At 43.4% G+C, this 27,135-nt stretch overlaps 1 protein-coding gene across 1 annotated transcript in view; it reads left to right on the top strand.

The window, feature by feature from the left end:
- Uggt2 (UDP-glucose glycoprotein glucosyltransferase 2) overlaps positions 1-25,904 on the top strand; it is an 88,487-nt gene extending 62,583 nt beyond the window's left edge. The window contains exons 28-39 of the mRNA XM_051195220.1: positions 1,195-1,353; positions 1,931-2,016; positions 4,677-4,761; positions 6,437-6,519; positions 8,375-8,470; positions 9,199-9,283; positions 11,495-11,677; positions 14,501-14,661; positions 15,778-15,892; positions 16,903-17,019; positions 19,441-19,564; positions 25,814-25,904. Coding sequence (XP_051051177.1) covers positions 1,195-1,353; positions 1,931-2,016; positions 4,677-4,761; positions 6,437-6,519; positions 8,375-8,470; positions 9,199-9,283; positions 11,495-11,677; positions 14,501-14,661; positions 15,778-15,892; positions 16,903-17,019; positions 19,441-19,564; positions 25,814-25,836 — 1,317 coding nt within the window. The 3' untranslated portion in view covers positions 25,837-25,904. The remainder of the gene's footprint in view (positions 1-1,194; positions 1,354-1,930; positions 2,017-4,676; positions 4,762-6,436; positions 6,520-8,374; positions 8,471-9,198; positions 9,284-11,494; positions 11,678-14,500; positions 14,662-15,777; positions 15,893-16,902; positions 17,020-19,440; positions 19,565-25,813) is intronic.
- The last annotated feature ends 1,231 nt before the right edge of the window (positions 25,905-27,135 follow it).

A 27,135-nucleotide genomic window follows, 5' to 3' on the forward strand; every position in this document is an offset into this window, starting at 1 on the left:
CTCATCCCCTAGAACAGCAGCAATTCACGAATAATTCAGAATCTTAAAGTGGACTGAGCAAATGCTCTTTGCAAAGAGCTTGTTACATCTCCGGACTCAGAGAAGTTCCCACACCATTCTGATCGCTTCTGAGATAGTTACACCAAAGAAAACTGTGCAATGTGAATGTTCCCAAATATTACTGAAAATACTTCTAAGGTATTATAGTAGCATTGAAACCCTCCTGTGTGAAATACTTCAAAGATGAACAGCATCTAGTATGTTTTGCTTAGCAGATTTTTCAAACTGAAAAGTCATGTACCATTTGATTGCATTCATACTTTGATTGTGCTGTACATTTGAGGGAGAAAAGGGTCTATAACTAAAATATAATACTTACAACAGAAGGAAATGTATAAACAGTTGAAATGCCCACGCCTTTTAAAACTACGTTTATGAATAGCAGACACTCGGGTACACACCTAGTTGTCTCCTGGGGAGTCAGAGCAGAAGATAGTGAGTTTAAAGCCAGGAGAGTGCAAGCCCTGAGTGAGACAGTGTCCCAGAAAGGGTGATAGAGACACTGATCTCGAGAAAACCGTGCTCCATAAAAATGTAAGCGGTATGTTTGAATAAACCCATAAAAATTCACATGTGTTCATGTTTATAAGACTGTTTCATCTGTATATGTTTTCTCTTCTTTCTACTTTGTTTTGCTATGGGAAGGGTAATTTTTAATTTTTTAAATAAATGACAACTAGCTGTAATTAAACAATGGGCATCAATTATTTTTCATTCCAAGACAGCCAGTAGGGGGTAACATGACTTTTCTTGCCCAATTTGAAATGATTGCTGTAGTAGAAAATAGCAAGTCATAACTTTTGTTTTGTTTTTTTTAATAATTATTCCACCTAAGTATTGAGAGACCTGTGAATATTGTTCATTGTAGACCACCCATCCAGGCACACTGCCTTCCTAATTGGTGTTACTGGCTCGTGTATCATGAAATTAGGAAAGAACCAGTATGGGAAAGAAAAAATTAGCCATGATCTTTTCTCTTGAAGGGGTTGGTGAGTCATCGGTTTGCTCATGTGTGAAAGGCTTGAAGTCATAAACCAAAGTATATTGTTTTATTTTAGGATCACACTCTTATTCATTACAACATCTGTATTCTTATGATTCTTAATACCCAAGCGGTACTGTCTTCCTCCACAGACTGGGGGGATTGCCACCGCCGAGTATGAGCTAGAGTATCTGCTACTTGAAGGACATTGCTTTGATAGGACAACAGAACAGCCCCCTCAGGGCCTGCAGCTTACGCTGGGGACAAAGCACAACCCTGCTGTAGTGGACACAATAGTGATGGCCAACCTTGTAAGTATTCTGAGTATTTAATTAATGCTGTTTAACATTTTGGTGAAATCCCCTAAGTTTTCCTAGTAGTGAAGATAAACTAATTGCTACTTTTAAATGGCTGATAGAAAGCAAAATTGACTCGCTTTAAGATTTATCTTTAGGTGTGTGTATGTGTCTGTATGAATGTCTGCCCTGTGTATGGACATGCATAGACAGCAGAGGATGGTGTCCTCCTGCTGGGGCTCTAGGCGGTTGTGAGCGGCCCAGCATATGTGCCTGGAATCAAACTGCAGCCTGCAGCCGTGTCCTTTACCACTGAAGCATCCCTCCAGTTCCCTAAAGTTGAATTAGTTGCATATAAAAATGGAAAGAATTGAGTCAGGCATGCTGAAATCCTGTCTTAAAACAGGGAAAAATCATACTTTTAAAATATGATTTATAGCTTATTGTAAAATCTCCTTCCTTGGAGTTAATTTGTAGGATTTTCTCTTGTTCACACTAAATGCTTTCTTGGCTACTTTATAAAGAATCTTTAATGAATAGTTGTATGTTCTTATTCACATAATTGAATAGTTTCCCCCTTTCATTCTCAAAGGGTTATTTTCAATTAAAAGCAAACCCAGGGGCATGGATACTGAAATTACGTGAAGGAAAATCTGAAGATATTTATGAAATAGTTGGGTGAGTTATCCAAACCATTTTAAAATTTATTTTCCCTGCCTCCTCTCCTCCAAGCCCCTCCCCTTGCCCTTTGATTTTCCTCCTCCTCTCTCTTCATGTATGTAAGCCAGCCATGGCATACCAAGCTGTAGTGAGACTGGGCACCTCCTCTCCTATTAAGGCTGGATGATTCAACCCAGTAGGAGAGAAGGGAAGGGTCCCAAAAGCAGGGGTCAGAGACAGCCCCCGCTCCCACTGTTAGGAGCCCTGCAAGAGGGTCCAGCCACACAACCCTAACATAGGTACCCAGGGCCCAGGTCAGGCCCGTGCGAGCTCTCTGGTTGGTGGCTCAGTCTCTGAGCACCTGTGATCCCAGGTCAGTGGATTCTGTGGGTTTCTTGTGGTGTCCTTGGCTTCTCTGGTTCCCATAACCCTCCCCCCCCCTTCCACAGGATTCTCCAACCTCTGCCTACTGCTTGGCTGTGGGTCTCTGCATCTGTCTGCTTCAATCAGTTGCTGGTTGAGGCCTCTCAGATGACACCTCGACTAGGCAGTGATGTATGAATATAGCAGAATATCGATAGGACTCACTTCATTGACTTCCAAAGCACTTTTAGAGCTTTACGTGTGAATAACGGTTTAGTGTTACATAGCAGATCGTCTCGATATGGCAATTAAAAGCCTCAAAACACTCATTAGTTCTAGTGTGCAAGATGATGGAAAGTGAGTTCTCAGGACTCAGCCACCCCAGAGGATTTTAACGTCTGTCCGTGCACAGTGGTGAGGTCCTAACACATGACTGTACCCACACATACATAAAAGCAGACGCATTGATGGAGGAGGGTAGGAAGGACAGCTCCCTGTAACTGTTAGCAGCATGGTCTTGGGAAATCCTCCACTTGCTGTACTAAGAAGTAAGCACAGCTTCGCTCTGAACCCCAAAATCAAGCCCACCCCAGCACACCTAACCCTGAGAAGCCCTAGGGGCATGGGGCTTTAAGCTGAACCCCAAAACTTCGCCTCTAGGCCTTGTTGTCATCTAGACCGATCTGGCATCCTCAGCATTTACATCTGCCCACTGTGAGGCCTGCTCAAGTGTTTTCAAAGAGAAATGGGAAGCCACATTGGTTTTTCTTTTCCCACTCTCTCTAAAAATTTTAAATTTTATATTTAGAATTCTAGGAAAAAGAAATTAAAATAATTCTTTCCTGACACATGGTGATTTCTTCCATTTTGTAGTAAGAGACTTAACTGACATACAATAGCTTCTCAAACCTTACTGAGAATATAAATTAATTGGATGATTTCTTTTTCTCCTGCTTTAATTCCTTGGCAGTGAAGTCCGTTTTCTCTACTTTGCTTATCTGTTTCCTCGAATTGTTGAGTGTACCTGTGTCTGGTGGCGATAACTGTTCAGCATTATTGATGAGCTCTGCTGGAGCCGTGGCACAGGCCCAGACCAGCAAGGCTCAGTTTGCATTTGGATAATAGTAGCACCATCCAGAGATGATGGTTCTGTGGCCCTAGAAAGAACTTCAAGTAGTGCCAGGATGGAGGAGTTCATCATCGCCCTCCTCTGCAGCCTGAGGCAGGTGTCTCCTCTACAGCTGTCTGCTGTGGAGCTGGCCCAGTGGCTAAAGGTTATTTTAAAGGTGACATTTGAGGTGTGTACATGGGAACACTTTTAGTTTCCTGGTGAACAACTGTTGGACGGGACCCTGCTGTCTGCTGTGGTTTGAGCAGGGAAGCTGAAGTCAGAGTGACTCAAAGGCCTGAGCTGGTCATATTCATGCCGGGATCCCCACGTGCTCCTGTAAGAAAATCATTAAGATCCACACCGATCTTAATAACATGGAAGGAGGCTATTAACAGGACCCGCAGGCCCTTCCGCTCTGACAGACTTCAGTGTTACTGTATACGTAGTTTTCATGACGACTCCCTGAGTACGTAGAGAGCATCAGAGAGCATCGTTCCTCAGTTCAGGGACCATGGTAGTTTGACAGCTTTGCTGTGTAAGCAGTGAGCCGCCCGCCTGCCTGTCAGGTATGTGGGGCCCTGCTCAGGTAGGACGGGCTCAACGGCAGGGTACTTCCCACTCCTCTACAGTCCAAAACTCCCCCCCTCTACAGTCCAAAACACTCCCCCCTCTACAGTCCAAAACACTCCCCCCTCTACAGTCCAAAACACTCCCCCCTCTACAGTCCAAAACACTCCCCCCTCTACAGTCCAAAACACTCCCCCCTCTACAGTCCAAAACACTCCCCCCTCTACAGTCCAAAACACTCCCCCCTCTACAGTCCAAAACACTCCCCCCTCTACAGTCCAAAACACTCCCCCCTCTACAGTCCAAAACACTCCCCCCTCTACAGTCCAAAACACTCCCCCCTCTACAGTCCAAAACACTCCCCCCTCTACAGTCCAAAACACTCAAGTCTAGGATCCTCTCTGGTTTCTACTCTCAGTGCAGTATGTTGCCAGCGCTTGTCACATGACGGGGTTGTAAGTGCCTCAAGATCATTTTAATAATACTGAAATAAGCTGAGTTAAACACTTCATTACAATATTTTGGTATATATAAATTGACTATTTTATACAAAAATTATTGTAAAGGAATGATTTATGTCATCAAAATTGTAGTCTGTTGTTGAATAAATTATGGCATTTGTGCTCTTCTCTTTTAGGCATGAAGGAACGGACTCAGAGACCGATGTGGGAGATGTCATAGTTGTGCTGAACACTTTCAAGAGTAAGATCCTGAAGGTTGAGGTATGAGCACCCACAGCTCTTCGGGCTTTAATACCTCTTGTCTTCTTAATTTGTTCTCTAAAATTTTGCTTTGTAGCTCAGTGAAAAGACAGAAATTTTAAGGTTATGAAACGTTCCTTAAGGAAAGGAATGTTTTTTTTTTTTTTTTTTGTCTTGTTTTGGTTTCAGATTTCATTATATTAGATCCCTCACTATACCTGTAACCGGATATGCTGTAGACCAGGCTCTAGAGATGACTTGGGACACAGGTTGAAAACATAGTCCTGGATAGAGAGAGACGGGGAACGGGTGTTTGTTGTTCTTGAGACAGGGTCTCATTATGTAGCAGCTGCCCCAGAACTTGCTGTATAGACAAGTTGCCCTCAAACTCAGAGATCCACCTGCCTCTGTCGCCTGAGTCCTTTCTCTGTCTTTCCCCCCCCCACACACACACACACCTCACAGCCTCGATATGACTTGCTTTCGGCTAGAAAGCAATTTTAACACAATTTTTTAAAGATTCGTTGTTCTTAATTGTAATGTCTGTTTGGTGATGGGGCTGTGTGCGTGTGAGTGCAGGGTTTGAGCATCACACCCCTGGAGTTAGAGAGAGCAGCACCTTCTTCTGAGAAGCTGCCCTGAGGTTTCTGTTTTCAACTCTGATAGCTTTATCCTTGTGTATCCAAAGAGGAGGGGAGGGGAAGGGAGGGGAGGGGGGGAGGATGAGGAGGAGGGGAGGGGAGGGGAAGGAGGGGGGTAGGAAGGGGAAAAGAGAGAGAATTTTTAAACCATGGCAAGCCTAGTTCCTCTTTTGAACAAACCCTCCTTCTTAAAACTAGTAAAGCTGGCTAAAATACTGAAGAACCGACAATAACAAACACAGAGGCATGAAGGGAGATAGAGTGACAAGGGTTTCCCAGAAACACCATATGCCCTGCAACATTTGCGTTTAATTAAAACTCCAAACCCACGTAAAACAATAATTTCTTTAAGACAGTTTTATCAGCATAAGAGTGAAATATAATGAATTATGTCTCATCAGCCCAGATTGTGTCAAGAATATTCCAGGGAATTCTTTGAATTGATACTAAACTAGTTCCTGATAGATATGATAAACAGATATCTGGCAGAAAGAATACATCTCAGGAATAAGATGACAGTAAACTACAAATCTCATTTTTCAAGGTTAGAAGCCAGCACATGATAAAAGATAAATACACAAAACCACCAGAAACAAAAAAAAAAAAAAACAGGCACATTCAGGTCAGATTCTGGACATGAGAATTCTTGATAAAGACTCTAAAATAATTGTGTTTAAATAACTAAGCACCCTTGAAATAGGACCCTGTTATTGTTTTTGTTTGTTGTTTGTTTGTTGTTTAAGTACATAGCTGGGTGGCACACCTTTAACCCTCCTAGCACTCTGGAACAGAGGCAGCAAAAACCAACAACAACAAAACGTGCATAGCAGATTTGGGTATGTATATAGCACTAGGGTGGGTTTTTATTTTTTTAAAGAACCTTTGAAGCTGGACAGTACCAAGTGTAAGAATTCGGTGGCTGGGGAGGAGAGATGCTCAGGAGTTAAGGGCGCTGGCTGCTCCTGCAGAGAGCTGGGCTCTGTGTCCAGCAGCACATTAGTTGGTCTCACTGTGTAACTAATCAGTTAAATCTCTCTCTATGCCACATCATCCAGGTAAAGAAAAAGTCAGGCAAAATTACGGAAGACATCCTTGCAGATAAACATGAAAATAAAGGCATGTGGGAGTCGATTAAAAGGTAATTATGAATAATTAATGACAAAATACTTTAAGGACGGAACTTTATTGGTCAAGGAGGAAAGCCTGCGGGGTGACTAAGGTCTGAGTAAATAAGGCACAGACCCTCTCTACCCGCATCCCTACAGAGACACATAAAAGATAACCCGGGAACGAGGCTGATGGCGTTAGAGGGAGAGAAGGGGGAGCAGTCAGAACGGCATCACAAGTGTGAGGTTGCCAAGGAATTACTTTTTAAAAGGACATGGAGCTGTGAACTGCTGTTCAAACCTGAGTGTGGGGGCATATCCCCAACTGGGGGGCCCTCGGGGGAGACGGTGGAGTGTGGCCAGGGTCCCTTCTCCGGGAAAGATGGTGTTCGGAGTTGTAGTGAAGGTACCTGGTTACATGAAGAAACACGAGGTAGTGCAGCGTGGCTGTGACTTTGAACACCATGGGGTGTTTGTGAGTCACTGTTAATCTTAAAAGAGGGTTTGGGGTGCAGGTCAGTACTAGGGTGTTTCCTAGCATGTGCGAAGCTCTGGGTTCCATCTCCAGCACCGCATAAAGGGGGAAGAGGGCAAAAGGGGAGAGGAGGTTTGGCTCCTGTATGTGTAATCCATTAACACAAGGCACTACATGAGTGGGCATTTGAGAGGCACGGTCCGCAGACTGTCTTCATCTCCTAATTCTACGATTTCTTTGCCTCCTGTGTTTCCGGAGATAAAGATAAAGGTTGATGCTCCACAGACAGAAATGACCTCTTTCCATATAACACCTACAAACACAGAGTAGGCAACAGACGAGGCATAAACTGGGCCGAGTCCAAAATGATGGAGTGCTTTTGACTACAGAACAATAAAATCTATTTAGGCTGCTCAATTGATTCGGCTTAAAGTTTCAGACAACTCTCAAAGTTATTTATCTCAGCTTCAAACTCCTGCCTGAGTTCCCGCCACGACTTCCTTCAAAGATGAACTGTGGCCTGGGCAGGGTTAGCCAAACAAACCTCTCCTTCCTGAAGTCTTCTGTTATGATGTCTTCACAGAAACAGAAAGGAGCTAGACTATATCCACACCTGTAAAGCGGGTCTCCAGCAAACAAGTGTGTTTGTGTTTGCTGTCCGTTCTCCCTTCCCCTGCCAGATATGAGTTTGTGATTTAGGGGAACAGTTCTTCCTCCCTTTCGCTCTGTGAGGCCCACGTGGGACAGGCGTGTCCCAGGCTTCACGGGGAACAGCGTATTACCCAATGTGGGCAGACACAGGGCTCAGTTCAGTCTGGGAAATCTGTGGTGGCCGGGCCTGGGCGGATCAGCTATGGAACTTTCGTAGTACTATCCATGCAGCAACTCAGAGAATTGCAAAACTAAAGCACATAGGAATTCAACAGAATAACCAACCAAATGGAAAAGAGTCCAGGAGAAGGCCCAGTTGTTCACACACCCAGGGTCCCCATAAGAGCACTAAAGTGGGAGTCATAAACACGGGCACTGGCACTGACCCGAGCAGCCCGTGTTCCGTCACTAACACTCTGGCTCAAGAGATGCTGTTTCTTTCCTCACTACCGGTCTGTGTAAGTTCCCATAGACCAGATGAGAACACAGTAGGCCACAAGTCACACGTGGTTCTCAGAAGAACTCTTGCAGTTCACAAACTCAAGGTTATTGCCACGTTAATATGGAGAAATTTTAATTATGTTCCATGTCCAAACAAAAGTCTATAGCCTCAAACAGTACCATCACATTTAATTTTAAATAGCTCATAATGTCACGATAAATATTCATTTACTATAACAGTTGGTATTTGTACATATTATTTTGATGTACACAGTTACAATATAGACTAAGAACCCACTGTCCTGTGCTTTTATTACAAGCTTCGCAAAAAGTCTCCATAAAGATGACGAAAAGGAGAATGACGTCCTAAACATCTTTTCAGTCGCTTCTGGCCATTTGTACGAACGTTTTCTACGGTGAGTATTTTCTGGTATTTTCAGGAAGTTATATACTTACACAATGCAGGGTTCAACAGATTGGAAGAGTGATCTACAAAAACGGAAAAAGCTTCCTTGACTCTTCGCTTTCTCCCACACCAGATCCAATAGATTATTTGTATTCCCCGCCAAGGAGTGTAAGAGAGCAAATGTATTGCTAATGTGAGTTCCTTTTGCCTAAGTATTAACAAGGTATACACTACTGTGCATCTTACTTTTTATGCGTAATTTTTAAATACATTTAAATTTCATTAGTTTGGTTTCATTCAGAAAACACGTTGTATGTAACAAGATGATGAATAAGGGTGAAATGTGTGTAGTTAATGTTTCCTTCCTCGTGAAGGAGTATCGTGCTCAGAGAGGAAGTCAGTGGGGAGGGAGGTGGGACTCAGGACCCAAAGGCTGTTTGTAAGAGTTTGAGGACGAATCACAGGGAACGCCTCAGACTATTTTCGTTACTGCGCTGGCGCATTAAAGAGTCCTTTCAGATGGCCTGCATCTGCTTCCCCGAGACGCCCAGACAAGAGCCGTCCTGTCCTGTGGAGGAGTTCGGGTGCTCAGGGCGGTCCTCTTTGTGGGTACCACCCGGCCACAGGACCAGAGCCAGACACTTGTTAGTAACAGAGACCGCTTCACGCTAGCTGTCGATAGCATTTCCACACCCTGTACATTTCATCTGGTGTTTGGTTCCACGCCCTTTCACATAGGACCATGATGCTTTCTGTCCTGCGGCACACCAAAACACCGGTGAAGTTCTGGTTTCTGAAGAACTATCTTTCGCCAACATTTAAAGTAAGCACGATGCTAGTTTACAGTGTGGCTGAAGTTTGGTACTAACCTCTTCGTTGTCATTGTAAGCTCTTAAAACAGTCCTTTTACAAAGTCAGCCTCTTAAACCGTATACTTGTCCAAATTACAAGTTTGGATTTAAAAATATTCACTATTCTTAACCAGTTTATAAAAATTCTGTGTAATTTTTTTAAAGAGGAATTTAAAGAAAAGAGAACAAAAGGGTAAACCCTTAAGTCAACTCAAAACCAGAATGATTAATAGCTTTTTATAATTTAAATTTGATGAAAATATGTAAATTTTTCAATTAAGATAATTTGATTCTGTCACATTTTCATAAATATTTAAGCATTAGTAATATCAAGAAAATATGAACTTGCCTTAAAGTTCAGAGTTCCTGCTCCAGGCTCGTGTGCAGCCCCGGCCTTCCTCCCCTAGTCAGGGACGCTGATTATGAACACCTGAGGTTGAAACCCCAGCAGCCCTACCTCAGGCCAGCCCCACTATGCTTGAGGAACGGCCTGTCTCTCACCATCAGCATTCCTGTGTGCATTTGGCAATAGAAAATATAAATGAAAATGAACGTATAATGATAGACAAAATCTTCTTTTATAATTTTTAATTTAAATTTGAAACAAGCTTGTTTTACATGTCATTCCCAGTTCCCTCTCCCTCCCCTCCTCCCCTGCCCTCCCCAACCCCCTATCCCATCCTCTTTCTGCTCCCCAAGGAGGGTGAGGTCTTCCATGGGGAGTCTTTAGTCTTCAAAGTCTGTCACATCATTTGGAGCAGGGCCTAGGCCCTCCCCCATGTGTCTAGGCTAAGGGACTATTCCTCTGTGTGGAATGGGCTCCCAAAGTCCGTTCATATACTAGGGATAAATACTGATCCACTACCAGAGGCCCCATAGACTGCCCAGTCCTCCCAACTAACACCCACATTTAGGGGGTCTGGGTCAGTCCTATGCTGGTTTACCAGCCATCAGTCTGGGGTGCATGAGCTCCCCTTGTTCAGGTCAGCAGTTTCTGTGGGTTTTTCCAGCCTGGTCTTGGCCCCTTTGCTCATCACTCTTCCATGTCTGTAACTGGATTCCAGGAGTTTGGCTCAGTGTTGAGCTGTGGGTGTCTGCTTCTGCTTCCATCAACACTGGATGAAGGCTCTAGGATGGCATGTAAAGGAGTCATCAGTCTCATTATCGAGGAAGAGCATTTAAGGGAGCCTCTCCAGTATTGCTCAGATTCTTAGTTGGGGTCAACTTGTAGATCTCTGGGCATTTCCCTAGTGCCAGATTTCTCTCTAAACCTAAAATGTCTCCCTCCATTATGGTGTCTCTCTTCTTGTTCCCCTCTATTCTTTCCCTGACTCAATCTTCCTGCTCCCCCATGCCTCTGTGTTAGGTCATTTCTGTCATTCGAGGATGTGTACACACTGAGGAAACCATTTAGTCATGATTCAGTTGTGCATAACTTAGAAAATAACCATGTTGTCAAGGGACCCATGACTCTATTTCTAACTCTACACGAAGATGCTAAATCAGCTATCAGACTGACACTCAGATCTGTTTAAAGTTACTTGAATGGCCATCAGTGTCAAACATGAAACTCCTGCAGATGCCGTTTGTCAATTGCATGCCACTTTGTGCTTCCCCACGCTGCAGCTTTGATCTTCCTCACTAGTCCGTGTATGTAGACATATCCATAACTGTGGTTAGGGGCTGTTGTTTATAGGTGCTTAGTCAGTAAGCATGCAAATTCATACGTACATGTATTTTATATAGTTGCGTGTACTTACACCTCCGTGATAGTGAGCACTTCAGTTCCTCTCCGGTGAGATGATGTCTGCACGCATGGTTTTGGAAGTGTCCCGTGGTTTGGTCCCAGCTTTGACACCAGTTGTGGTGACAGTGTGTCCCAGTGTGAGCACATCGCAGAGGAAGCCAGTTCTCCTCGTCTTGTTTTGGAAAACAAAGGAAAAGAAGAGAAGCTAGGGTCCCAGTGCCCCTTTGAGGGTACCTTCACCCCCCCCCCGTGACCTGTCTCCTGGAGGTTCTGCCACCTCCAAGTAGTGCTAAGGGGCTGCAGGCTGAGACTGGAGATGCTCTCGGACAGCGGCACGCGAGGGTGCTAAGGTGGTACTTAGGCATTTCCAATTCGCTTATAATAATCTCATAGTAAACGCCATCTCGTGTATTGTTGATTCGGTTTGTGTGTTTAGGAGGTAATTCCTCACATGGCTCAGGAGTATGGATTCCAATATGAACTCGTCCAATATAAGTGGCCCCGTTGGCTCCATCAACAGACTGAGAAGCAACGAATCATCTGGGGTTACAAAATTCTTTTCCTGGATGTCCTTTTTCCACTAGCAGTGGACAAAATCATATTTGTTGATGCTGACCAGGTAATAATAATTATTTTTAATAACAAAGTATGTTCTCCCTCTAACTGAATATGAACATGAGGATTTACATCGTCCACTTGTTATCATTGCTACTTCATAAACAGACAAGACATGATAGTAATGTATTCATGATGACCTTAAGTTTAAACGCAAATCTGACAGAGCATGGCCAGAGGTAAAAGTGTGCTGAGCTTGACAGATTCTAATGACATAGCTGGTTTTTGTGGTTATTGTTGGTTTTTTTTTTTGGGGGGGGGGCAGGTCAAAATAAGACATGCCTGGATTAGTCATTGTAAAAATAGTTACATGAATGTGTGTGGATATGATCTGGGTTTCTTTTTAACTGGCTGTTTCTTCTTGTTGGAAATATTTGTGGTTGCACACAACCCTTCTCTCTTTGTTGAGCCCTCAACAGCTTGGTTTAACACTTACAGGCTCTACATTTAGCTAGAAAAAACTAAAGGCCACCTCAACTTCAAAATTGTTACATACAAATGTTATGGCATTTTCCTTTACTTATTTCAGTATCCTTATAATCACCAGTCATGAAAATATATTTGAAAAATTACAGAATTTCAAGTAGTACCAATACTAAGTATAAATGTATATAAACTATGCATGTAAGAATTTACTTACATATTGAGGACAAAAGGTCCTTTTCAAGTTCTGCATTAGAATTTGCTTACACTCACTGAGTGTGGTGACATTTGTTTCTAAGTACAGCACTTGAAAGACAGGGGCGGGAGAGCAAGGGGTTCAAAGCCAGCCTGAGGCACACGAGAAGGGAAGGAAGAACTGACTTCCTCTCCTGTGCTACGGTTTTGTTCCAAGTTAATTCCAGCTATCATAAGAAAACCCTAAAGCAGGAAAATCAAGTGTACTGATAAGTAAGCACTGCCAAAAACAGACAGCGAGATCATTTCTTGGGCCAGAGAAAAGGCTCTTGCCACGCTCGAGGCGAACATGACCTGATAATTCCCGGAAGCCATGGAAAAGAGCAAGGAGGGGAAACCTACAAAGCTGTCCTCTGAGCTCGCCCCTGCTCAGGCCGAGGCGTGTGTGCCCAAAGGTATGCACACACGCATGCATGCATGCATGAACGCACACAAACACACACTCAGGCCAAGGCATGTATATCCAACTGTATGTATAAACACATGCACACACATGCATGCTTGCACACACATGAGCACACACGCACAAACATGAACATGCATGCATACACACATGCGCTCACACACTTTTTTCTTTTTATATTTTTTTCTTATTTTACATATCGATCCCAGTTCCCTCTCCTTCCCTCCCTCCCTCCTTCCCTCCCTCCTTCCCTCCCTCTCTCCCTCCCTCCCTTCCATGCCCTCCACCCCTCCCATCCCATCCCCCCCCACTGCACAGGTGATGCCTTCCAGGAGGGATTATGAAAATCTGACAAGTCATTTGGAGTAGGGACTAGGCCCTGTCTCCTGCCTCTAGGTTTAAGAGAGTTTCCCTCCATGGGGGATGTGCCTGCAAGGTCCTTTTGTGCACCAGGGATACATCCTGGTTCCACTGTCTGAGGTTTATTCCTAGCTCTTACAGGTTGACTCAGGGGATCCAGTGTCCCCTCCTGGCCTCTACAGATAGTGCACACACGTGTTCCACAGATGTAACAATCATCACACTCCTTTCTTTTTAAAAAGAAAGAAAAAGGGAAGTTAAAGCATATTCGCATTGTCAGTTAAGCTACTTTTTGACTGTTTGAGACAGAGTTTCTTTGTATAACAGCCCTGGTTGTCCTGGAACTCGCTCTGTGGACCAGGCTGGCCTCAAACACATAAAGACCCACCTGCCTCTGCCTCCCGAGTGCTGGGTTAAGGTGTGAGCCACCATACCTGACTCTTAAGCTACTTTTCAAGTCAAGACTTTTTCTTGGGGCTGAAGAGATGGCTCAGTGGTTAAGAGCACTGATTGCTCTTCAAGAGGACTTGAGTTCAATTCCCAGCAAACACATGATGGCTCGTTACCATCTGTAATAGGATCTGATGAGCTCTTCTGGTGTACAGGCATCATACATAGAGATGGAGCGTGGACGGAGATTCTGTCCACCTGGTCCCATAGCTGGTCAGCCCCAAATAAACACACAGAGACTTACATCAGTTATAAACTGTTTGGTCCTTCACTCAGGCTTCTCACTGGCTAGCTCTCCCTTAATTATTAACCCATAACTATTAATCTATGCATTTCCACATGGCCTTATCTTATGAGGAAATGCCCAGCATGACCTGTCTTCCTGGTAGCTACATGGCATCTCTCTGGTGACTCCTCTCTCCATCCTCTCCCTCTCCCCATCTCATAGCCCCGCCCATACTTCCTGCCTGGCTACTGGACAATCAGAGTTTTATTCATCAACCAGTAAGAGAAGCATGCATACAGGAGGACATTTCCCCCATCAATGGAGCACTCATACATATAAAATAAATTTATTATCTTTTAAAGACTTTATGATTCTAATTAATATTTTTCCAATATTAATTAATATGTTCAGGAACTAAGAGTTATATGCTTTTGTGATAGTTAATTCCTTCCCAAAATGTGTGTTACACAAACTAGTTTGCTTATATAAGCGACATAACTAGGTATTTCATTGAAAAGGCCACAATTGTGTAGGCCTCTGAGAACAAGAAAAAATGAGCATTTAGTAAAGTCATGTTGTATGACAATGGTATGAGGAGACGCACCTTTCTACATACATGTGCAGTAAAGTAGCAACTTGCAATTTACGTTGAAAGAGCTTGTGATATTTTACAATGTGCACTGTACAGAGACACTGTTTTCATTACTTAGATTGTGAGACATGACCTAAAAGAACTTCGAGATTTTGATCTGGGCGGAGCTCCTTACGGATATACTCCATTCTGTGACAGCCGCACTGACATGGACGGTTACCGGTTCTGGAAAACGGGGTACTGGGCATCACATCTTGTGAAGAGGAAATACCATATTAGGTAAGACTGACTGTGGTATTCGTTCACTGTCTGTGGAGGTCCCTGCTGTGATGAGCTTTAAGGCATGAGCTGGTAGAGTTTTCACAGGGTCGGTATCCTGTTTTGTAGCCATGGAAACTGTCTCAGTTTCCTTTTCCAGCCCTTGGGTGAACCAGGAGTTAAGACCGAATGACACAGTTCAGGACCTTCAGGACCATGCACTATCTGCCGTAAGATGGGAGTTTTGTTAGTCAATAACAAAGTGCAGACACCGACTCCTAACAGTTACCGGTCTGTAGGGCTATGAGTTTCACGAAAACTTGCAAATGTTTAAGATGGCCTGAAGTATATATGTCCTGCCATAGTTAGAGCAAAACTCAAACTCTTTGGAAATACCAGAACACTGGACTCCATTTATGGGAGAAATATGTGTTAGGTGCTGATGTCTGTCCTACTTTGCTTTCTGTTACAATAAACACTGTGACCGAAAGTTTCCTGAGGAGAAAAGGATCTGTTGCATTCTGGTGCTTACAGACCATCTTAATGGGAAGTCTGGGCGGGAACGCAAGGCCGGAACCCAGAGACAAGAATGAAGCAGAGAGCAGAGGGAAAGCATTGATTCCAGTTTGCTCTGTGCAGCTGCTGATTTCTTATACAGCCCAAAACCGCCTGCCCAGGGTTCACACCACCCCCGGGGGCTGGGCTCTTCTCCATCAATCATTAGTCATGAAAATGTCCCACAGGCTTGTCTACAGGCTAATCTGATGGAGGCAATCATTTTCTTAACTGGTTCCCTCTTCCCAAAGGACTCTAGCATGTGTTCATATGACAACAAAACTAACCATCACAGCAGCCTCTACAGAGAGTACCATTGCTATTCACAGTCACAGGGAACAAACCAGCCTCTACAGAGATTACCATCGCTATTCACAGTCACAGGGAACAAACCAGCCTCTACAGAGAGTACCATCGCTATTCACAGTCACAGGGAACAAACCAGCCTCTACAGAGAGTACCATCGCTATTCACAGTCACAGGGAACAAACCAGCCTCTACAGAGATTACCATTGCTACACACAGTCATGGGGGAAAGCCACACATGCACCACAGATGACTAAGGACTGTTCCTTTTTCCAGTGCCTTGTATGTGGTAGATCTCAAGAAGTTCCGGAGGATTTCAGCAGGTGATAGGCTTCGGGGCCGGTACCAAGCTCTTAGCCAAGATCCGAATAGTCTTTCAAACCTAGATCAGGTGAGTGCAATGACAAATTCTAACGAGTAAATGTACCTGTATGAATAAACTCTTTCAATATCCTCCATACACATAACATTGTTTCTTTACAGCTGCTTTTTCAGCCTATGCATATGTTTAAATTTCAAGCTCGATATTTATTGCTCTAACAGCGTTCTCACTCTCACATGCAAACCGCCCGCCTCATTTGGCCACCCTCTTCCCTTCTTGTTTCTTCTTGGCATGGCTCTTTCACAGACCCGCCTCCCTCTCCCATCATCTCTGCTGATCTTCAAGAAAACGCTCTGTCCTGTGCTCCCTGAAGACACTGAGAGGCACCTCTTCCCTCACATCCCTTTAAACTATTCATTCTTTCCCAAAACAGTTGGGATAATATAAGCAGATGTGAAAGACGGTGCAGCTCACACCCCTCACCATTTCTGTCTCCTAAACCCACTCAGACTCACTTAGCTGGCGTGCCTCATGTACCCTGCAAGTGCCACACACTCTCCTAAGACCTAAAACCACAGCAGACAAAGCAAACTGTCCAGAGAGCCTGGGTTAGGCTCCCAGCACCGACAGCAGTGGCTCACAGCTGTCTGTGTGTCCAGTTGTCTCTTCCAGCCTCAGCAGGCACACGGACACCTGAAGTACACTTACATACACAGAGACAAGGCACTTACTCATCAGTAAAAATAAACAGGTTTAAAATTCGAAAAACAAACATACGTGACAAGGACAGGTACTGGCAAGCACTAATCATGGCTATGGCATTCCGGTGAGTAGAGAAGGTGAGGCCACACACTGCAGGGCACTGGGGTGACATTCGCACATGCTCCCACACATCCCTGATTCTGGATGTATCTCTAGGTCATGAGTTCATACATAGCATGACCCTAATTCTTAGGTTAAATTAAGCATGCCGAGCTTAACATATGGAGACATCTCAACTTTGCTGAATTTTTATGATATAGTTAAAGTCTAAGTGACAACTGATTTCAATCTCTGGCATACTAATTTGTTTTCTGTAGGATCTTCCCAACAATATGATTTACCAAGTTGCCATTAAGTCTCTTCCTCAAGACTGGCTGTGGTGTGAAACCTGGTGCGACGATGAATCTAAACACAGAGCCAAAACAATTGATCTGGTGAGTGAGCGTCTCTGTTCTCATTTGTATATGAGCATATACCAAAAAAAGTTCACACTTAAATCCATGGTTTTACATGGCACACACATGCTATAACTACACTTCTTCTTTTGCTTAGTCTCTTATAAATTAAGTAAGAAGCTGTGTTCAGGGGTCCCCAAGAGTACCCTCAGGTTTGCTGATTTGTAAAGGATAGATAGATAGATAGATAGATAGATAGATAGATAGATAGATAACCCATGGCAACATTCAAAAGAAAGTGCAAATGGAATGTGTGGGACCTACAAATGGAATGTGTGGGACCTAGGGACGCTGTGAAAAAGAGAACACACCTGTGAACCATTAGCATAGGATGAGAAAGCTCTGTGCTAATGACACAGAAAACATTTTCATTCAATTAGTAGATGAGGTCGAGCTTTCTGTCCAGTTCAAGAGACATTTAGGATGCCAAGTAGACAAGACCAAAGGAGAATGTCTCCATAGTAAATTATAGTTAAGACTCTATGATCTACAGCTGTGAGAGGCAATCAGCAGCTCAGTTGTAAAGACCAGCCCATCAGAAGAAAAGTGAATTCTCAGCAGTTGCTCAAAAACCATGAACGCTTGGAGTGATCCTTTCAAACTCTGAAAGACCACAGCTGCCAAGCCAGAGTTGCAAACCCATCAAAACCAAAGGAAGAAGAAAGCTTTTCTGCTATCTCCCCACTAAGCAGTCTACTATTGAGGAGGGTAAACAGGACTGTGCAGTGCGTCTTGACCCGAAGTCCTTCTGGAAGAGTGGTGATGGGTCTACATCCATGTGTGAGCAGAGCTTTCAGTTTTAGGTCACGGGTTTCCTATAGCAGTGCTGCACACAGAGAAAGGATGGGGGACATGAATTTGGGTGTTTAGACAAATCACCTCTCCCTCAGAAACACTTAAAAAGTAAGGAACATGGTCTCAAGAGACAACCAAGTGGTTAAGACAGCAGAAAGCTTCGGCATTCTGTGCCAAAGTACCGCAAGGATGGTCTCTAGCTGATAAGTGGCTAATACTGTCCACATGGCGCTCAGGGCTACTGACTTCCAAGATCCTACCTACCAGGATGGCCCATTAAGTCCCACTCACAGTGTTCAACCACATTTCTAGCCCCAAGTCCCAAAGTGTAACACACTTCCTCCACAAAATACATGTCTTAGTTAGGGTTTCTATTGCAATGAAGAGACACCATGACCACAGCAACTCTTATAAAGAAAGTGTTTAATTGTGGTGGCTCCCTTACAGTTCAGAGGTTCAGTCCATTATCATCATGGTGGGCCATGACAGTGTGCAGGCAAACACGTTGCTAGAGAAGTAGCTGAGACCTACTTCCTGCAGGCAACAGGAAGTAGACTCACTGTCACACTGAGTGAAGCTTGAATAAAAGAGACCTCAAAGCCCACCCCTACAGTCATACACCTTCTCCAACAGGGACACACCTCTAATCTTTCACAAATGGTTCCATAGACTAGAACCAAGTATTCAAGGGTATGAGCCTATGGGGGCCATTGTCATTCAAACCACCACAGGACCTTAGTAAAGAGAGAGCAAAGACCTTAGAAAATGCAGGATACCACTGAGCTGTCAGTCAGCATGCTTTTAAAAGCATGGCAGAAATGGGCTGAGTCATGGGAGGGGCATGTTCTGCTATGCCAGGCTGGCCCAGCCACAAGGTGTCCCCTTCCTCCTCTGTTTCCATCACACCTCACTTGGCTCTCCCAGGCTAAGGTGAGAGGTAACAGGGAGGCAGAGCCCAGTCTGACATCCCTGCCTCCTGCAAGGGCGTTCTCAGAACTGCTGCTCTGGGCTCCCCGCCCTCTCTGCAGTGCCCAGCTCCTGATCTCCTCTGTCTGGAAACTGTAATACTCTGACTACATGATTGTGTCCGTGGTGTCTGCATCCAGACTTGGGTCTCCCCGCTGTTGCAATCTCCATTGAAAGAGACTGCAGGGTAAAGCAGGGCGGGCAGTCTTCATGAGGCGAGAACAGGCGAGAGCCAGAGGGACATCTGGAGGTGTTTCGTGCGCATTTATAGTCTGAGCAGTTTTAGACCTCCTGTTGTGTGCGGTCAGTCTCCTTTGGAGCAGAAGAGGACACAGCGATGCGATGTATTCCGTAGAGCTGTCAGTTCTGAGACCGCTCAGCAGGAGGTGAGTCTGGGTTGTCTAGCCCATTGTCTCACAGGTTGCTGACTAGAACGGAGTGGGCAGGGCAGGTCTACTCACCCAGTGAACAGTGGGGCTAAGTGTGTTTTCCGTAACTGTACCACATCATGTGAGCCCTAGAGACATACCGAAGGTCTCGGGTATTTCCCTTATTTCTCCTGAAATGTGGTTTTTTTGTTTGTTTGCTTGATTGTTTTGTTTTTCCTGTTTTACTCACACATTCTGTTTGAACTTTTAGTGCAATAATCCCAAAACAAAAGAACCCAAACTAGAAGCTGCTGCAAGGATTGTCCCAGAATGGGTCAAATATGATACAGAGATAAGAAAATTATTAGATCATCTTGAAAATAAGAAAAATGCAAGTAAGTGATTACCTGCATGTGAGACATACGCTGCGTTAATGAGGTCAGGGGCCTGCATGTGACACATGTGTTAATGAGGTCAGGGGCCTGCGTGTGACACGTGTGTTAATGAGGTCAGGATGCGTCAAAGGTCAAAGACTTCCTGGAGTCACTACAGGACACTTAGTAGTCTATTAGGAAAGTGTATGATTTGATTAAGAATTCCACTTTAGGTGCTGGAGAGAAGGCTCAGCAAGTCAGTGCACTTGCTGCTCTTACAGAGGGCGGCTCAGCAAGTCAGTGCACTTGCTGCTCTTACAGAGGGCCCGGTGCAAGCCCCAGCATCCACATGTGGTCCACAACCAACCCCAGTTCCAGGGGATGTGAGCTTCCATGAACACCAGGCATGGTGCACATGCACATACACACAAACACACACACTCACATAGATACACACATACTCACACACACACACATAGACACACACACATCATACACACACACATAGACACACACACACATCATACACACACAAACACACACAACAGACTCACATACTCACACACACAAACACACACAAATACACACACGGGCACACATAATCACATGTACACACTCACATGTGCACACACACACTATATACGCACACATACACACTCACACACATTCACACACTCACACATTCACACACACTCACAAATGCAACACAGAACACATAAAGTTAAATAATCAAATTTAAATTGTTTTAAAGAGTTTCATTTTACATAGGCTAAGCTCACAAATTTTTTAGTAAAATGTACACACTCATTACATGTTTTAGTGGCTTTTTCTGAAACATTCAAGCACATTAAGATAGAGAATACAGCTTTAATTCCAATCTCTATATAAATGAAGAGTATAACATGATTTTAGGAAGCATGTCTTTATTAAAACACAGAGGTTAAAAATAGAGGAACTTTTATCTCTAAGATTATACTGCATTTCCCAAATGTGAAAGCCCTCAAAATTAATTTTAAAATGTGTTTGATAGCTTGCTTACAAGAAACCCTTCCGTCCTCCCTTGGGAACTGCCGTTTATAACATAGACGCCCTCCTTCCTGCTCTTAGTGTCTTCAGGCATGAGCTGATGTGTTGGACTTGATTTTCTTCATTTATCTTGCGTAAAACGTTGCCATTGCTTTGAAATTTTATCACTGGATATATTCATTCAGCACTGTGTTTGTCTCCCTAAGACTTTATTCACTTCATCCGGGGTACCCAGTGTTTGCTGTGTGGTTGCTTATAATACTCTTATTTTTATGTCTTCTTGTCTTACGGTCCATCCCCAGGCAGGCCCTCCCCACTTTTCCCTCCTTCCTTTTCCCCGATCCACTCCTCCTCCATTCCCCTTCAAAAATAAGCTGGCCTCCCAGGAATACCAACCAAACGCAGCCTAATAATTTTCAATAAAACGACACAAACCCCCATATCAAGGCTGGGCAAGGCAACACAGTAGGAGGAAGAGTCCTATGAATAGGAAAAATAGAGGCAGCTCCCTCTCCCACTGTTAGGAGCCCCACACACCCCAAGGGAAACAGGAAACTTGTCTGCAGAGGGCCCAGCTCAGCCGGGCAAGCTCCGTGATTGCTGCTCCAGTCGCTGAGCCCCACGAGGCCTGCTGAGTTGCTCCTGTGCACGCTGTTCCTCTGGCTCCTACAGTCCTTTCTCCCATCTTTGGTTATGTGAACTTTGACCCATGTCTGGCTGTGGGCCTGTGCATCTGCTCCCATCAGCTGCACCTCTGGCTCCCATCGCCTCTCTGGCGATGATTGGGCCACACATAGACAACAGTCTATGAGGGTCTCTGGGCCATGCGGCCTCTGGGTCCCGGCCATCCAGGCAGTGTCTGGCATGGGCTCCCTCCTGTGGTGTGGGTCTCAAGCTGGACCAGTCATGATTGGCTGCTCCCACAAGTCCTGTGCCATCCTTGCCCCAGCCCATCTGGCCGACACATAGACCCTGGCTGCAGTAGGACCACAAACCCAGAATGGTCCTTGCCAGAAGCTTGGGCTCAGGTGTCACCAAGGCCCCAGGTGGCAGCCCAGACCACTGAGATAGGTGTGACCCAGCAGCTCATGGTCCCCACACCTACATGGCCATGGGTGGTGGCCCGGGTCCGGGCCCCAGGCAGCCGCATGGCCTTTGGTGATAACAGGAGCAGCAGCCATGCACACAGACCCTGGCTTGAGTAGGGCCATGGACCCAGACATGGCCCCCTGCTGCAACTCAGGCCTGGACATCACCGGCCACCTCAGCAGCCTGTTCCTCGCGGCCTTGCCTTCGTTCCGCCTCTTTCCACAGTGCATGAACCAGCCCCCTCCTTTCTCTCCCATTTCTCCACCGTATTTGCTCATCATAATGGCTCCTGCTGTTGGCCTATGGGTGTCTTCCACCAACCTGAGCTGTGAGGACCCAGGCAGGCCTGAGGCTGTCTTCAGCCAGCCTGGGCCATAAATGACATCAATTTTTTCTTTCTTCTTTTTTTTTTTAACAGCTGAGTAGTACTCCAATGTGTAAGTGTGCCTTATTTTCTGTGTCATTCTTTGGTTGAGGGACATCTAGGTTATTTCCCATTGCTGGCTATTAGGAATAGACCTGTTATAAACGTAGTTGAACAAGCGCTCTTGGGGTATGACGGAACCGCCTTTGGGTATATGCCCAGGAATGGTAATGCCGGGTCTTGAGGTAGATGGATTACCAGTTTTCTAAGGAACTGCCATACTGGTTTCCATCCTGTCTGTACACGTGTGCACTCCCACCAGCAATGGAGGAGTGTTCCCCTTGCTCCACATCCTCTCCAGCATGAGCTGGCATTGTTTTGGTTTTGTTGTTGGTGGTGTTGTTTTATTTCAGCCATTCTGAATGGTGTAACATGGAATCTCAGAGCTGTTTTGATTTTCATTTCCCTGATGGCTAAAGATGTTGCACATTTCTTTAAGTATTACTTGGTCATTTGAGTTTCCTACATTGAGAATTCTCTTTTTAGATCTGTACCACAGTTTTAATTGAATTATTTGGTCTGCTGATACATAATTTCTTGAATTCTTTGTTTATGTTCGATGGTTGCATGTAGGATTAATGAAAATTGTTTCCATCCCATAGGCTGCCCTTTTGTCCTATTGACAGTATCCTTTGCCTGACAGACGCTTTTCAGTTTCATGGTGTCCCATTTTGGTGTTTTCTTCAGGAAGTTGTCTCCTATGCCAATATATTCCCCCTTCTCTTCTATGAGGCCCAATGTAACTGGGTTTATGTTGGGGGTCATTGACCCACTTGGGCTTGAGTTTTGTGCAAGGGGAAAATGGGAATGTATTTGCATTCGTCTACATGCCAACACCCAGCTAGACGAGCACCATCTGTTATAAATGCTTTCTTTTTTCCATTGTGTATTTCTGGTTTCTTTATCAAAAATCAGAGGTCCATATGTGTGTGGATTTATGTCCAAGTTTTTATTTGATTCCATTGATAAATGGCTGTTTTATACTAATAATGTGGTTTTTATTACTATAGCTCTACAGTAGAGCTTGAAGTCAGGGATGGTGATAACCTCCAGAAGTTCTTTAATTGGCCAGGATTATATTGGCTATCCTGGTTTTTTTTGTTTGTTTGTTTGTTTGTTTTTCATATGCAGTTGAGTGTTATCCTTTCAAAGTCTGTAAAGAATCGTGTTGGGATTTTGGTTGGGATTATGTTTAATCTGTAGATTTGACTTGGTAGGATGGCCATTTTTGCTGTATTAAGTCTACATATCCAAGAGCATGGGAGATTTTTTCATCTTCTGATATCTTCTTGCATTTCTTTCTTCAAAGACTTGAAGTTTTTGTCATGCAAGCTTTCACTTGCATGGTTAGAGTTACCACAGGATGTTTTATAGTATTTGTGGCTATTGTGAAAGATGTTGTTTACCTAATTTCTTTCTCAGTCTGTATCTCATTTGTATATAGGAAGGCCATTAAATTTTTTCAGTCGATCATGTATCCAGATACTTTGCTGAAGGGGTTTATCAGTTGAGTTCCTTCGTAGAATTTTTCAGGTCACTTATATATATTATCATATCTTTGGTGAATGATTAGATTTTGACTTCTTCCTTTCCAGTTTGCATCCCCTTGACCTTCAGATGTCTTATTGCTCTAGATAGAATTTCAAGTACTATATTGAGTAGGTATGGAGAGAGGACAGCCTTGTTTTGTTCCTGATTTTAGTGTAATTACTTTGACTTTTTCTCTATTTAATTTGATGTTAGTTATAGGTTTGGTGTAAATTGCCCTTATTATGTTTAGGTATGTCCCTAATCTCTTCAAATATTTTTATGATCCAGTGTTGGATTTTGTTAAAGGCTTTTTCAGCATCTAAAGGCATGATTGTGTGTGTGTGTGTGTGTTTTAAGATTTATTTAGTTTCAAAATAACTTGTGAAAACTTGTGTAACAACCATTCGTCTGTTTTCTTTAGAGTCCTTTTAGTTGTAAGCTTTGCGCATACACAAATATCTATGGGCATACACAAATATCTATGGATACTGCAATAATACTCCCTGAATTGAGTACAGTAATGTGATGTGTTTGTGTTTAGAACCGGGCTAGACTGTGGTGATGAGTGACAGCCACCTACAGCAGTGGCTCTTCTGGCTCCAAATTGCAGCCTGGATAGTAAAATGAATCACTTTGACTTTCAAGACTCTAGTCATGAAGGAGCGTGTTGGATGGGCCTGCGTCTTCAACTCTCTGTGCCAAGACAGGTGTTTATAGAGGGATGGAGGCTGTGCTGCATTGGACGTAGGAAACTCTTGCAGAGGCTGAGAGTCCTACAAATTCTGTTGGCCAGTGGGATTTTATAATATTTGATTTTGATGAATATTATTCTGTTTGGTTTGCGAACAGATAACAGTCTGTGCTCTTCCTGGTGTGTTCATCTATTTGAGTTAGACAGAAAATGGAAAATATAATTACTTTATATGGCATCATTAAAAAAAAAAGGATCTATTTATTATGTACAGGCTGTTCTGCCTGCATGTATGCCCGCAGGCCAGAAGAGGGCATCAAATCTCATTATAGATGGCTGTGAGCTCCCATGTGGGTGCTGGGAATTAAACTCAGGACCTCTGGAAGAGCAGCCAGTGCTCTTAACTGCTGAGTCATCTCTCCAGCCCAGAACCTGTGGTTTTCTTCTTTCAGTTTGTTTATATGGTGGATTACACTGACAGTTTTTATATGGTGAACCACCCCTGCATCTATGGGATGAAGCTTATTTGATCATAGTGAATGATCTTTTTAATGTGGACTTGGGTTCAGTCTGCAAGTATTTTGTTGAGTGTGTTTGCACATATGTTCATGCAGGAGATTGGTCTGTAATTCTCTTTTTGTTGAGTCTGTGTGGTTTGGTTATCAGGGAAACTATGGCCTCATAAGATGAATTGGGCAATGTTTCTATTTCTTCGCTTCCATTTTGTGGAATGATTTTAGAAGTGTTGGTATTATCTCTCCTTTGAAAGCCTGGTAGAATTCTGTACTAAAATCATCTGCCCCTGATGCTTTTGTTGTTGTTGTTGGGAGGCTCAATATTTGCTTCTATTTCCTTAGGGTTTATAAGTCAAATTAAGTTGTTTATATGGTCTTGATTTAACTTTGGTAAGCAGTATCTATCCAGAAAATTTTCCATTTCTTTTAGATTTCCCAATTTTGTGGAGTACGGGTGTTTAAAGCATGACCTGAAATGTATGTCTGGATTTCCTCAGTGTCTATTTTTATGTTTCCCTTTTGTTTCTGGTTTTGTTAATTTGGATGTTCTATGTTTCTTTTGTGGTGCTGAGATGTGTGAGTGTCTTCAGCCAGCCCAGGCTGCATATCTGTATTCTTAAAGACCTCTGTCTAATATCATTTATCTTAAAGCACATTAAGTTTTAAAGCACATTAAGTTTTAATCCTAATCCTACGTCATATTTGTTTATATAGTATTTTAATGTTTATTTCACAAAATGCTATTTGTGTGTTTATATATGTGTATGTGTGTGTGTGTGTGTGTGTGTGTTTCTTGTTCTCGTAGACTTGTGTACATTAATGCATAGAATGGGTACCCAAATGTATAGAGCTAGCCCCACACTGAATGACAACATATAGAGAATAAATTAATGAGTCTGTCAATTTGACTTTTTTATGTATCTCATTCCTTAATGAGATTTTAGGCTAATTTTATGTTCTGAGATTTCAAAAACTCAACTTTTCTTTCCCTACAGTTTCTGCACATGATGAACTCTAGCACTGGTTTCCAGAAGATAAAATATGATGAAATCTGCCACCTGCTGGGGATTTGTGAAACTGCTAAAACTAGGCCATGTCATTCATATATTGACATACTTTTTATAAACTTTATTTAAAGTACTTGTAAAGTTTTAAAATAAACTTAATTTATGTGCTTAATAGATTATTTCTTTTTATGGTTGCTTAAGATGTTGTTGTTGTTGTTTTTAACCAGTTAGTTTGATGTTGTCAAATGTCCTAGAAGGTCTTTGAAAATCCTCCCTGGTCTACCATCAGCATCTCTTCAGCTTTAAGTTCCTTCATATGTCCTTATTCACAGCATGCATTTAAAATTACAGAAATTCATGCTTTATAAGAGAAGGGACTCATGGCTTTCTCTATTAAAAACAAGCTAATTTTATACTATAACTATCATTTTTTAAATGGAAGTAATGTTGCACTATATTTATCTTAAATGATAGGTTTTAATCTCATGCTGTGTTTACATTGTTCTAAATGTTTCTATTTCATAAAATGACATGCATATCCACAAATGTATATGTTTTTTTAAGACTGGATATTTTTGTAGAAATTAAATAAAGGATGTAAACTGGGTAGTCCTATAGAAACTAAGTAAAAGATTGTCACTGCTGTGTTTAACTAGATAAATAGTAAACATTTTTTAACTATTCAAATAATCTATACTTATAGCATCTTGGGACTAGAACATTCTTCAGTGTCATTTAACTCTCATCCTCCAAAGTGTGATCAGGATGTCCAGCCTGTGGCCCGCCTGCATTCATCCCAGGGGTGTTACCAGTGAAGCCGAGCACTTCTGGAGATGCAGCCTCAGGCTGCAGTATGAGAAGGCTGGACACCTCTGATAGGTCTGTGGCAACCATGGACGCCTGGCTGCTTAGAAGGCTCTCCAGATTCTTCTGAGAACGCAGTGGCTCTAGTGGCTGCCTAGTGCTCCCGGCACCCCTTCAGGATTCTATCAGGTGGGTTCGCCTCCTGTGAAATGAGGAACCTCTCCCTCCAGAGACAGGTTTGTATACAAATCTTGATGACCTTTAGATCTTCAGAATTAGAAAATCCACTATATCTGACAGTATATCCTAGAAAATGTGAAAAATACTCATGCTCATCAGCTTTCCGTTGCTGTGACAAAATACCGAAGGGCAGAACGTTATGGAAGAAAGGTCTGTTCTCTGGGTTTCAGTCACTTATCCGCACTGCTCTGGGCTCGCGAGAGCACAGTATAAGCACCCGAGACGTGTTCACCAAACCTGAACAGTCCACTCACTCCAATTAAGAT

The sequence above is a fragment of the Phodopus roborovskii genome, unplaced genomic scaffold (genome assembly GCF_943737965.1).
Source record: "Phodopus roborovskii unplaced genomic scaffold, PHOROB, whole genome shotgun sequence".
Taxonomy (NCBI): Eukaryota; Metazoa; Chordata; class Mammalia; order Rodentia; family Cricetidae; genus Phodopus; species Phodopus roborovskii.